Genomic DNA, 13,363 nt, shown 5'->3' with positions numbered 1-13,363 from the left:
TATGGTAGTTTTGACCCCAAAGCTTAAAAATTGGAGGAGTAGACCCATTGTTCACCCCACGGTCAATTTTTTTGGTCATTGATGTAAAACAAAACATTGAATTAAATGTCCTTATATTTTTTAAGAAATGAATACTTCTTTGATCTCCTCTTGTATGAAGCTAAATGAGCTCATCAGGAGGCACAGAAAGTAGAGGAAGCTCGATCTTTTCTTCCATACAACATAATGAAAACTTTAGTTGGGGCGACTGTTTGGATTTAGCAAGCCTTTCTCCAGACCACATCCATACTTTACAGTGTTGACATTGATAAATAGGATTTTTTATATCCCAAATATCTGCCGAATGAACTCTCTTTAGATACTCAGTTGTCATATCGATGCAATTTAGTCCATGATGTACACAAAGATGCAAATAAACATACAGATAAAATTTTTACATACTGTCTAAGATTTCTGAGGATGGTATAAAATTATCTTCCATATCCACATCCAACATTGAATCATCATAACCATTCAAAACTACGATAAATAAAAATTATAAAAAATACAAACATATATGTTGATGTATTACTAATAATTCATATCTCTTGCAAATTACAAACTTAAATTCTTGATATAATGAGAAATTACCTTCATCATCAACAAAAGGGTCAACATTTTGGTCACTTTGTGTGTCACCACTTGGTGAGTGCATCTTAACAATCGATAAATTTACATCTTCATAAAGTTGTGCCAAATTAATAGCCACCAAAGCAACAACAAAGAAAGATTGTCTTTTTTGCACCCCAATTATAGTAGAACTTCTTTACAAAAAGTTTAATTTTATTCAATTAAACATTACACTATAGGAAAGAAAAGAATATAATAATGATTATCATCTTTTCTAAATTACCTTTTTGTTAGGCACGATATGTGGGAACCGCAGTGTGATGGAAGCTGATTTTGCGGAACGACTTCTATTAGATTATTGGCGGGTTCTTGTACACTGGAGTATGCTAGAATTGTAATAAATCTATGTTATATAAATGATTTTCGATGAAGTATACCTTTTGTTAAATATTGGTGTATGAATCATTTGGCAATCATTAATTATACGTACTATTTGTTAACACGGACAGTGGAGTTCTTGTCAATGATGGATCCGTCCGTAGAGTTAAATATTTAGATCTTATCTCTTATGTAGAAGGTCTTTCATAATTAGAAGGAGTATTTTCCTGTCCAATTCCATGCGAGACACATTGTACACCATACATAGATAGTTGCTTCCCTATGAATGAGTAATGAGAAATATATAGAAAATTTTTGTCATTAAACTGATATAAATTAAATTTAGATAAATATGAGTCAATTACAATGAGAAAATGTCACATTTATCTTCACTGGATTGTAAACTGAGAATATTAGATGAGGTACCAGTTTCTCGACATACTCTTCTTTGACTTGTAGTAATCTGATGCACATTTTTATGTACGTCAAAATTTGTATTATTGTTGTTCTTCGACACTGTTAAGTCAATGAAACCCTTTCATTTGGTTAATTATGTTTAACTCTTGTTATATGTTATGCTTTGAAAGAGATGGTTAGCTTTATTTAAAATCAATTATCTTTAACCTATTAGGCTAACTGAATCACGAATGATAGAATTCAACAACAAAATTTATCAAGAAATAATACAAATTATTAGTTTATACCATTATTTTCTTAGACAAAGAGTATGTAGTGTGTCAATGTTAAAGAAGTATCGTGAGTCATACCTTGGCACATAGAACCCGTAGTCTTCAACGCAATTAGGACAGAAATATCTTTTCTCAAGTTCCCTTAAGCAACGACGACATTTCTTACATCCTTTGTACCACCAACCAAACTCGGTCTTAACTTCCTTAATCATCCCGGCAGTAACAAATACAGCATCCTAAAATCAATGGATGCAAGGGTACAACACAACAATTGAGATTATGCTCCAACAAACATTAGACATAATAATTGAAAAAAAAAAGAAGACTAATAAAGAAAGAATTTTACCTGATTATGCTCTTTTATCTCGGCAATTATTTTGTAGACTGACAGACACAAAAAATCTTTCTCAATTGAAACAGGTTGATCACAGACCAGTGGCATTATGCCTTGTTTGTCAACAGGATTCAATTTGTTCCCCCTTGCATTTTTAAATCAGAATTTATAAAATTTGCTAATAGTTAAACAATCAAAAGCCTTGTATAAATATTCTGCTGGCGACACTACTGATCTATATACTATACCTTGCAAAGAAATCCCTGACAGCTGAAAATTCAACATTGATAAACAGTTTCGAATTGTAGTTTATGTTGGAAACACCCATGACCCCTACAAAAAGACATCACAAATTAAAGAAAATACCAGAAGCATATGATGACACAAAACATGCATTCAAATATCAGTAAAATAAACAAACCACTATAAAATTTCATCTTGCCCATTTGGAGAATAACCACATAGGTAAGATACGGGTGTTCTTCCAAATATTTGAGCAAGTTAAAAGCAAAAGTCTGCCACAATGTTACCCTTAATTTCTGTCCACCCCTATAAGAAATAGCAATGGTTGTAAAGTAAAGAGAGGCACAAAATTACAAAATAAGATTTTAAAACAAAAGCCACTATCAAAAAGATATTAAGCATTACTCAAGATCATCAAGTTCTATCGTGATATAACTTGACGGCTTTCCGTCCCGTGTGAACTCGACCAAGTTACCCTTAGAGGCAAGCTGACCTATCACATCTACAAAATAAAGGCACCAATCTTTCTATTAACAAAACTCTATCTGCTCAAATTTTTGTCCAAAAATGACATATCTTTTCCAAAGTTTCATCCTTGTTAAAATCAGATTTTTGTAATTTTCTTAAAAATAAAAATATAAAAGACTATTAATAAATAGTTAGAGCATAGAAATCGAAGTTCGTGAAGAAACAAAAAATAAATAGGTTATTACTTGTTACCAACAATTTTTTTGAAGGTACTAATTTTTTAGTTGCTATATATATGAAATTTGTGTTTAGATGTGTTAAAATAAAATGCATAATAATAGAAAACAAAGGCAATAACAAATTGAAGAATAATTTTACTAAATAATACAATTTTTTTAGTACTATACCTATAACAAAAAATGACGCATCAGCTAATTCAAATGACATACATTAAATATAGACATATTTTGTAATACAAAAATTATGATAAATTATTTTGCATTAAATATAGACCTCAAAGAATTAAACAACACATGCGTTATAGATTACTCTAAAAAAATACTTACCAACTAAACAACCATCTTCTTTAGACTCTGCATGAATTTTTTTGAACGGAACAAAATTGAATCCGTTCAATGGAACTAAAAAGAGTCTTGTACCGGACGCATAATCGTGCCCCTCTTGAAGTTGATTCTAAATTCGTGTCTAGTAGACTTGAACTTGATGGTACTCAAAGCAACTGCAAAATTAGTGACCACGTACACGTTGCCCTCAGCGAGTAGTCCCTCGAAGATAGGAACAAATATACCTTTAATAAAGCATTGAATTGTATCCTCCTGAATGCATTAGTTTTATAGAGTCATAGATAAATGAGGTTTGTTGTTCAGTCATTACGAAAATAAATCTCAAATGTAAAGAGAAGATTTTATCTCTTCATCAAGGACAACCATCTCAATAGGTGCCTTCACCCTAGAATTTGCAAAGTGAGAAACGGTCCAAAGTCTAATGACACGTACTTTGAGCTTCCACACCTTATGCTCTGAACCAGCATTAATACACTTGATGAGATCATACCTAAAAATCAAAGTCCTCATATTTAGCGAAAAATAAAAAAAATATTGTGAAATTCACTACATGGCACATGAACTCACCTAGCTGCCATTGCTACCTGTCACAACAAAATTACTCAAATATTATGAATTTTAGTACAGATAAACAGTAAGTATGGTGATCATTCATGCTATGTTTATAGAGAGTCACAGCACTGTTCAGCCCCAGTATTGGTAAGGATTGCAAAAATCTTGACGTTTCTATCAAAATCCAACTAAGAAAAAAGACGGAAAATTTTTAGACTATTCAGGATTAAAGAATCTGAATCATATCAATAAAATAAAATAATTATCAAAATTAGGATAGAAATTAATGGCCAACATTTATTGTGTTTCATTTACATGGCAAAATGGGGTTTAATTTTGAAAAATCAAAATAAGAAGCAATATATGTTGAAGAGGAAATCACCGTATTTATATGCAATAATTAGGTACTGTAAATCACAAGAAGTTTCGAAAAGGTATAAAATTATTTTATTTTTGTATGTTAGCAAATCATTTTGTATCATAAATACTGGCATTTCAAGACGTACAGAATAAAAAGGATATGAGAATAAGATTTGATATATAGTACCAATTTTTTGTTTCTTAATTTAATCTGATATAATTCCCAAAAGGTTTGTTAACAATTGCATACCTTCAATATGACTAAAGGATGTGTTAATCGCAGTAAGCCATTTATCTCTTTCATCCTGCATCCGTTCTATAAGCATTCTCCTTTTATGATCCTCAGTCAATTGCTTCATGCGCTTGACCTTCAGCCTCTGCTATTGCTTTAACTATAATAGTTTCTTCTTCTATCTCAACACGCTCTCTCTCAGTCTGACGCTGCGGTGGCTGCGGGCTCGCGATTTGGGAAGTTAGAATTCTTCTTTCAATTTTAAAATTTCACGTCAATTTCAGAGAGGAGATGAGGGGGGTGTGGGAATGGGAATGGGTTACGAGCTTAAGCCGTTGGAGATTCGTTTTTTTTTTAAGTCAAAACGGCACCGTTTGGAGGAGTTATTAACAAACTGGAAACCCTTTTAAAAAAATCGACCAGTTCTAACAGTTCACCGATTAATCACATATACAACCGGTTTTATAATCAGTTTTTTTGTCAGACAGTTTACTCATAATATCTGTTAAGCCATTTTTAAATTTTATAAAATTATTTATAATAATTACAAAAAGTGCTCATAATAACAAATTTTAAAATTTTATATAAATATTTTATTTAAAATTGTTAGTAAAATCTTGGTTGTACTCTATTTCAAAATAAATAATTATAATGATATTAGTATTTTATACAACAATCCATACAAAAAAAATTCAAATTTCATACAATATTTTTTCGTTCATTTTTAATAGCTCATAAATACAAAAAAAAAATATTGTACAAAATTAAAATTATTTTTGTATTAATTTTTATATAAAATACCCATAACATTATAATTATTCAGAAGTTGCATATAATTTGAATCTTATGAATTCAATTTACTACGTATTTGTCTAAATCGAATTTATTCAATTCTATTTATATAGAAATGCAAATTCGATTTATTTAATTTATTTTTGTATGTGGTATGATTTGATTGAAAGAGCAACCATTTATAATTTTATCTAGCATCAATAAAATTTCACTATCACTGATTTTAAAAAAAAATTAAAATCTAAAACGATGGTTAAAAATAAATAAAGAGGATAGATTTAATTCTTCTATAATTGTATGCGTTTTTTTTTTTCTGATTTGCGTTTTTATCCCAATCCACAAGTTCTATGTTTTATAAATTAACGTTAATTCATATATAGTATATAAATAAATTTAATTAGAATAAATAACAATTTATTTATTTTATTTTAGACTTTATAAATGAAAAGACTAATTCACTAATATAATGAATTATAATTAATGTAATATAATTAATTAAGTAATATAAATTATAATAAATTATATTAATTATATTAATATTTAAATATCTAATCAAATCAATTAGTTGATATAATTAAGTCAGTGCATTAAATTGTATTAAATGAGTTAAAACAATTAAATCGAAAAAACTCTTCAAAGTATGCCACGTCAGTTTCATCATTAAGTGCAAATATTCGATTTTTATATAATAAAATATATATAGATATATATTTGTGGACAATTAAATTTTAACTTGATGAGTATTTTCTTATACATTAATAAAATTTTTAGTGCAACTATTAATATTTTATAGAATTATTTTTATATATTAATAATTTAAAATTATACACAAATGAAGTCATTGTTTATTATTTATTCACAATAATTTTACATAATTGATTATAAAATATTTGTCATATCTTAAATTATTCTGTATAGATGTTTTATTACAGCATCAATAAAATTTTTTAGTACAACTAACAGTATTTTTTAAAATTTAATTTTTATTCGACTAATAATTTAAAAGTATAATTTACTATTAGCAATATTTTTTAACCCAATTATTGGATTTTTTCTTAGTTATATTGGGAGCCAATAAAAATAAATTTATAAACCGAAAAACGTTTATATTAATTTTTTTTTAAAATAATATATCAAAAAATAATAGTCTTAATATATAAATTGAGGTAATAATTTTAAATTCTCTAAAATTAATTTAATCAAATGCTAATATTAGAACTAAACTATTTAAATAATATATTGATTATTATAGACCTTAAATATAGATTATAATTATTCTCGAAACATAATTAACTTGGCCTGTAAAGCTCCTTGAATACAATTGCTCAATAAAAAATAGAACTCCTTCTAAAAAAATTAACTTTATTCGCATTCCTTTAGGTTAGTCGGTCATAATATATAAGTGTATCCAACCTTCTTTTAGTAAAATAGAGTTTCCTACTCTTTCATTGAACTCTTACATATATGTAATTAGAACATGAATCAATGAATACAATTCAAAGTGGTATTTGATGGATGTAATGCATTATAAACGATTGTAGGAAAGGACAATCGCGTTGTAACGTTAACTAAAAAGAATAAGTTTGAGTAAGAACGATTATCAAATTATCAAAAGAATAATAATAGAATGGGGACTAAAAAAAAATGTCATAACAAATTATAGTTTGTACTTTAAAATGATCAATTTCGATGAAAAACAAAGAATATATTCTTATTCTATGAAGTAGTCAAGAAAAAATAACAAATTTAAAAATTAAACAAGATATTTTGACTCTTAAACCTAAATTCATAAACCATAAAACAAATAATATATATAACCTTTAGTAGCATAAAATTAATTATAAAAATTAATTATAAATATTAATATCAATTTGATACTATATGATACATATGTGAATTAGAGTGAATATTAACAAAATTATTAATGATTTTAATCATATTTATGTATAATTATATTTAATTAAAAATTATTAAAAATTATATTATAATAATTGATAGTTAAAATTATTGATAATTAGTATAATTAGAATGATTGACTATCAAAATGATTGATAATTAATATAATTATTTACTAAATATTAATTTTATATAATTATATAAAATATATATTTTTAAATAAGTTTAGAAAAGAAAAGTAAGTAATTGACACTAAAATATACTACATTAATATTTTTAATGTCAAACTTTCAGTATCCACTATCCACAAAAATTCATTGCTTTCTGAAAAGGCAATGACATACATAAATATACAATCACACTAATAAAGAAAAGACAAATGACAAAATAGACAGAAAGCAAGAGCTACTAAAATTCGAATTGAAATACTGATAATTGTTGGAACGTAAAATCTTTCTTGTCTTGTTATGAAAAAATGTGATTTCCGCATCACCAACTCCCTGCACCTGATCGTCAGAGATTATTAAAATTGACTTGTCTATTTATTTTATATTTTTTAAGAGCATCTCCAGAGAAAAAATTGAAGCCCAGTTACTGTTGGATCAGAAGGAAAGAAGGCTTATGCGATGGAGTAGGAAGAAAGGGAGTTCTCACACGAATTTCAAGGAGGGAGAGTCCCTCTGAATAGGGACTCCAGTGAAACAATCAACATTTGTCATTTGACAAGTTAGTTAGAAAATAAATAATTATATATAATATTAATTAGTTAAATAGGTATATTAAATAATTAAATAATAATTAATTTAATAATTATTATAATTAATTAATTATATTAAGTAATTATATTTTTATTTAATTAATAATTTATATTAATTATTTAAATAATAATTATTTAGATTAAATAATTAAATTTTTATTTAATTAATGATTTATATTAATTATTTATATCATAATTAATATTAAATATTATTTATAGTATCATATTAAATTATAATTAATTAAATTTACTTACATCAAAAAATAAATTTAATTTTTATATTTTTTCAAAAAAATGTCCAATTTTAAAATAGACAGGACAATTGAAAGAGGACTTGATTGAACACATATTGTAATTTCACAACGTTTGTCGTCAATTATAGAGCTTAATTATGTTTTTCTTTGTATTAAGTAATTTTACAAATTAGTGTAATTTCGAATTATATATTATGTATTATTGTTATATATAAATTTATTTAATATTAATATCTTTTAACTGTGAATTATTTATAAATTTATAAATTTAAATTATATTATTGAAAAAAATTAATTACATTTATTTTAAGTATTTTAATTAATTAATTAAGTGGGATCACAATAGGGATTAAAGTTAGTTTCTCCTAATGGAGAAGAGAGATGCTTTGAGTTCCTATTTACTGTTTATGACGCAAAAACTGATGTGGAGTTACTTTTTATGATATGTGGGCCAGGAATTGGAATGAGTTCTTTATTGGAGATGGTCTAAAGATTTTCTGACAAAAAAATAAAATTAAATATGCTTATTGTAATAATTCTTTTTTTATATTAAAAATAAATAAATTTTGGTTAAAATGTTATTTTCTAACAACCCATAAAATGACATGAATGGGGTTTTTACAAGTCCAGCGCACGTTAGCACACTCCAGCAGATTCTCACACTATAAAACACACTGAACCTACTTCCGTGCGCCTCTTCTCTTCGTTTTTCTCTCTATTCACTCTACTTGCTTCTTCCAACGATAGTAATGGCGGCTGCAACGTCGTTTTCTGCCACAATCACGGCAAACCCGGAAACCCTATCTGGGCCTGTTGCCGGAAGAACCCTCGCCGTTGCAAACGCCAACGCCAACGGAAACGTCTCATTCCGACAATCCTTGTCGTCATCATCCTCGAAGCTGAGCTTCGGATCACTGAAGTGTAGCCGACGGAACTCCACCGGAGCTCTTGGAGCTTGCATGGTGTCGGCGCCGGCTGTGAAGGCTCCCGTCTCGCTCGATTTCGACACCTCCGTCTTCAAGAAGGAGAAGATCAGCCTCGCGGGACACGACGAGGTTCGTCGTGCTTCTTGCTTTTATTGTGATTCGTGAAAATGTTCGAGCTTTTTCTTTTTGACGATTTTGTTTCGTTTCTGCAGTATATCGTGAAAGGAGGTAGGGATTTGTTCCATTTGTTACCAGATGCTTTCAAAGGGATTAAGCAGATTGGTGTTATCGGTTGGGGATCGCAGGTGATTCATTATTCTCTCTCATACTGAATGCTTAATGTGGTTCATTTATCTGAGTTTATATTCGGACAAATACTTGATTAATATGTGTTTTTTTGGGGTGCATGTTTGTTCTAGATGATTACATAATCCCTAATTGTAATAGGATTGTTAACTTGGTACGGTCCTTTTCAGGGACCTGCTCAGGCTCAGAATCTCAGGGACTCGCTTGCTGAAGCTAAGTCTGATATTGTGGTCAAGGTGAGATTTTTGGGTTCATTTCCTGGGTTGTTGTTTTGGTGTCTGCTCTTGCATTAGTGTATATGGTGTGCCAGGTTTGAGTTGCCTGCTGTTAAACACTTAAACAATGTTTCATATGTTTTCTTCTTTTTTTGGCCCTTCTTTTTGTGAACGCAGATTGGGCTCAGGAAAGGTTCTCGGTCATTTGCTGAAGCTCGAGCGGCTGGTTTTTCTGAGGAGAATGGGACTCTAGGTGACATATGGGAAACTGTCTCCGGCAGCGATCTTGTGTTGCTGTTAATTTCTGATGCTGCACAGGTGAGTTTATTTTGAGTTGATGCTCTAGATTTTTTTTCCTTTTTCTTTTTTCCCAGTACTTGTTTTGCTCTGTGTTTTCTACTAGGATTCATTTCTCATTATTTTTTCATACTGATGAAACTTTTGGTTGTTAAAATGCCATCCCAAATGGCCAGACTATGTGATTTCGATAAAGTATTTGCAGTCATAATAATAACTCTTTGTGGTTGTCTTTAATAACTAGGACTTGTAATATTTTTTCCTGATTGTGAGGCTATATGGATGATACAGTTAAAGTTTTTACGGCAATAACAATAACCAACTTTTCCTTGTTGTACGGTATCATATTTGAGCCGTACAACACATTGCTTATATGCTATGGACTTGGGATTAACATAATCGCATATTCACATTGTTGGTAAGCAACTAAAAAGTTCTATTTTGTAAAATTATTATTGGGTATACTTGTTGGATAATCTTTCAGCCTGAATAAGCAGAAACTAGAAGTGTCTTCTTGTTAGTTGAAAGTGTTTGGATATTATTCATTACATATGGTCAGATTGTCAGACTGCGCTTCAAACTTCATTCCCAACATCCCAGGCCACCATGTGTTGCACGCCCTGTTGGTATTAGGTCCTCTGCTGCTCCTACTCTATTGTTGCTTCTTTTTCTTGTGGCATGCTGAACTTGTAGCTTGCCACCATATTCCATCTCTATCCCTTATTTTTGTTTTTGGTCCACCACCATCTATAGGACTTGTATACTGTTCTGATTAATTTAATAAGTTATCCTCTTAAATAACAATCAACAGGAAATTGATTCAAAGTAAGTTATATGCTCATATTCTGTCAACTGTTTATTGCACTATAGTTGTGCAAGTGGAAAAGAGTTCTTAGTATGCAAATCACTAATATGATTTAGCGGTTCCTAATGATTTTCTAGTTTTTATTTTTAAATTTATTTTTATGTTGTGTTTCAATTTTCTTCCCAATGATACTTTTTAATCAACTCTTTCTCTTTGTCATGCAGGCAGATAACTATGAAAAAATTTTCTCCTATATGAAATCAAACAGCATACTTGGGCTGTCCCATGGGTTTCTTCTTGGGCATTTGCAGTCGTTGGGACTTGATTTTCCAAAGAACATTAGTGTAATTGCTGTGTGCCCAAAGGGAATGGGTCCATCAGTAAGGAGACTCTATGTACAAGGAAAAGATATAAATGGTGCTGGAATTAATTCAAGTTTCGCAGTTCACCAGGTAATCTCTCTTTCACTCTTGGCCAGTCTTTCTATGCTTCATTTGATTGCGGCTCTCTTGCCTCTCTTTGTTGGTTGTTTAATTTATTTTGGTTGGGTTACTCTCTTATATGCAGGATGTGGATGGTAGAGCTACTGATGTTGCTCTTGGATGGTCAGTTGCCCTTGGTTCCCCATTCACTTTTGCCACTACACTGGAGCAGGAATACAAGAGTGATATCTTTGGGGAGAGAGGTAAGAACTTTCCGCGTTATTCTGTTTTGCTGACTGCTGTTCTTGAAGATGTCCTTTGTAATTACTTCATAACTATTGCCCTTGTGGTTTATAGGAATTTTACTTGGTGCTGTTCATGGAGTTGTGGAAGCCTTGTTTAGAAAATACACTGAACATGGAATTTCCGAAGACCTAGCCTATAAGAACACTGTTGAGAGCATAACAGGAATTATATCTAAAACCATATCATCTAAGGTTGTATTTTCATCCTCATCTTTTGGCTCATCTTCCGGAGCATATACTGGTGCAGGGATAAATGTGAGCTGACATTAACTTCTTACACTGATTGGTTTGTATAGGGCATGCGGGCTGTATACTATGCTTTAGATGATACTGGGAAAAGCAATTTTGAAAAGGCATATAGTGCTTCTTATTACCCGTGCATGGAGATTTTGTATGAATGCTATGAGGATGTAGCCAGTGGTAGTGAGATTCGCAGTGTTGTTCTGGCTGGCCGACGTTTTTATGTAAGGGCATGTTCACTTTCCATGTATGGTAATCAGCTTTATGCAAGGGGCTTTAAATTATATTTACGTTTTGCAGGAGAAAGAGGGTCTACCTGCTTTCCCCATGGGTAAAATTGACCAGACCCGCATGTGGAAGGTTGGCGAGCGTGTCCGATCTACAAGACCAGCGGGTGATCTAGGCCCATTAGATCCAATTACCGCTGGTGTCTTTGTGGCATTGATGATGGCTCAGGTATTTTTCTTTTGTTCTATTATGCTTTGCAAGTCTTTTGGAAATTGGTATGATCTTGTTTGTGTGCCTGTAACTGTAAAAGTCCACATTTGCTCTTATATTTTGATCTGTGAGATTTAATGGGATGTTTCTTTTTTAGCTTTAGTTCATGTAGTTTAGAAGGAGGGGACATAAAATCTAACATTTTTTTAAATAAAAAATTAATTTGATTTACAAAATATCCAGATTGAAATCCTGAGGAAGAAAGGACATTCCTACTCCGAAATCATCAATGAGAGTCTCATTGAGGCTGTTGATTCATTGAATCCTTTCATGCATGCTCGAGGTGTTTCCTTCATGGTTGATAACTGTTCAACCACAGCACGGTTGGGTTCGAGGAAATGGGCTCCCCGATTTGATTACATCCTAACCCAGCAGGCCTTAGTGGCACTGGAAGAATGTGCGCCTATCAACCGGGACCTAATCAGCAACTTCCTGTCAGACCCAGTGCATGGAGCCATTGAAGTCTGTGCACAGCTGAGACCCACCGTCGACATCTCCGTGCCACCGGATGCAGACTTTGTTCGTCCTGAGTTGCGCCAGTCCAACTAGAAAGAATTATACGCTTTTATTTGATGAAATCACTTTTTAGAATGCGTAGAAAACTAGAACGTCTGGTTGGTTGGTTGGTTTGGGTTTCCTGTTTTGTTTACCTGGTTAACCAGTATCATTGTACGTTGTACTATTACTTTGTACTTTGCAGTTCTTAGTTCGTATGATGTTTTGAGAATGAGGAATGATGCCTGTTATCGGATTAGAAATATAAATAAATTATGTTCACAACAATAACGAGCGATCCGGTTTCTTTAGAGAGACACTCTAGTGATATTATCAGCACAATGAATGTGCATCGAAGTGACCTACTCGAAGCAATTTTGCATGGAGTGCAGACTACTCTTGCATTGATCCTATTTCCTGCTTCGTGAAATGTGGATACATATTATGTAGGAGTAGGATACAAAGAGAGATCAGAGGTATGATAAAGTTCATTGTATCTTCTACAATCAAAATATATCACATTATTTTTTTTATTATAATTAAAATTAAATATATATATTTTGTAAAATTAAAGAGCTTTCTCCCTTTTTTTTTTCTTATTTGTTTATCCTCTCTCTCTCTCTCTCATAATTATAAATTTAAAAATTAAAATATGTAATATGATATTTTTTAATTATAATTAAAATTAAATTAAAGTTTACATTGA

The 13,363-nt window shown here is 30.7% G+C and overlaps 1 protein-coding gene across 1 annotated transcript; it reads left to right on the top strand.

Moving 5' to 3' along the window:
- Nucleotides 1-8,753: 8,753 nt before the first annotated feature.
- Nucleotides 8,754-12,948, top strand: LOC112726657 (ketol-acid reductoisomerase, chloroplastic). Its single transcript, XM_025776138.3, has 10 exons — nucleotides 8,754-9,203; nucleotides 9,287-9,379; nucleotides 9,551-9,616; nucleotides 9,773-9,913; nucleotides 10,922-11,149; nucleotides 11,265-11,382; nucleotides 11,477-11,616; nucleotides 11,721-11,888; nucleotides 11,965-12,120; nucleotides 12,346-12,948. The coding sequence occupies exons 1-10, from the start codon at nucleotides 8,898-8,900 to the stop codon at nucleotides 12,709-12,711; spliced, it is 1,782 nt and encodes a 593-aa protein (XP_025631923.1). The 5' UTR covers nucleotides 8,754-8,897; the 3' UTR covers nucleotides 12,712-12,948.
- The last annotated feature ends 415 nt before the right edge of the window (nucleotides 12,949-13,363 follow it).

This window comes from Arachis hypogaea, chromosome 12 (assembly GCF_003086295.3).
Source record: "Arachis hypogaea cultivar Tifrunner chromosome 12, arahy.Tifrunner.gnm2.J5K5, whole genome shotgun sequence".
NCBI lineage: Eukaryota > Viridiplantae > Streptophyta > Magnoliopsida > Fabales > Fabaceae > Arachis > Arachis hypogaea.
This window is presented reverse-complemented; position numbering and strand designations above follow the sequence as displayed.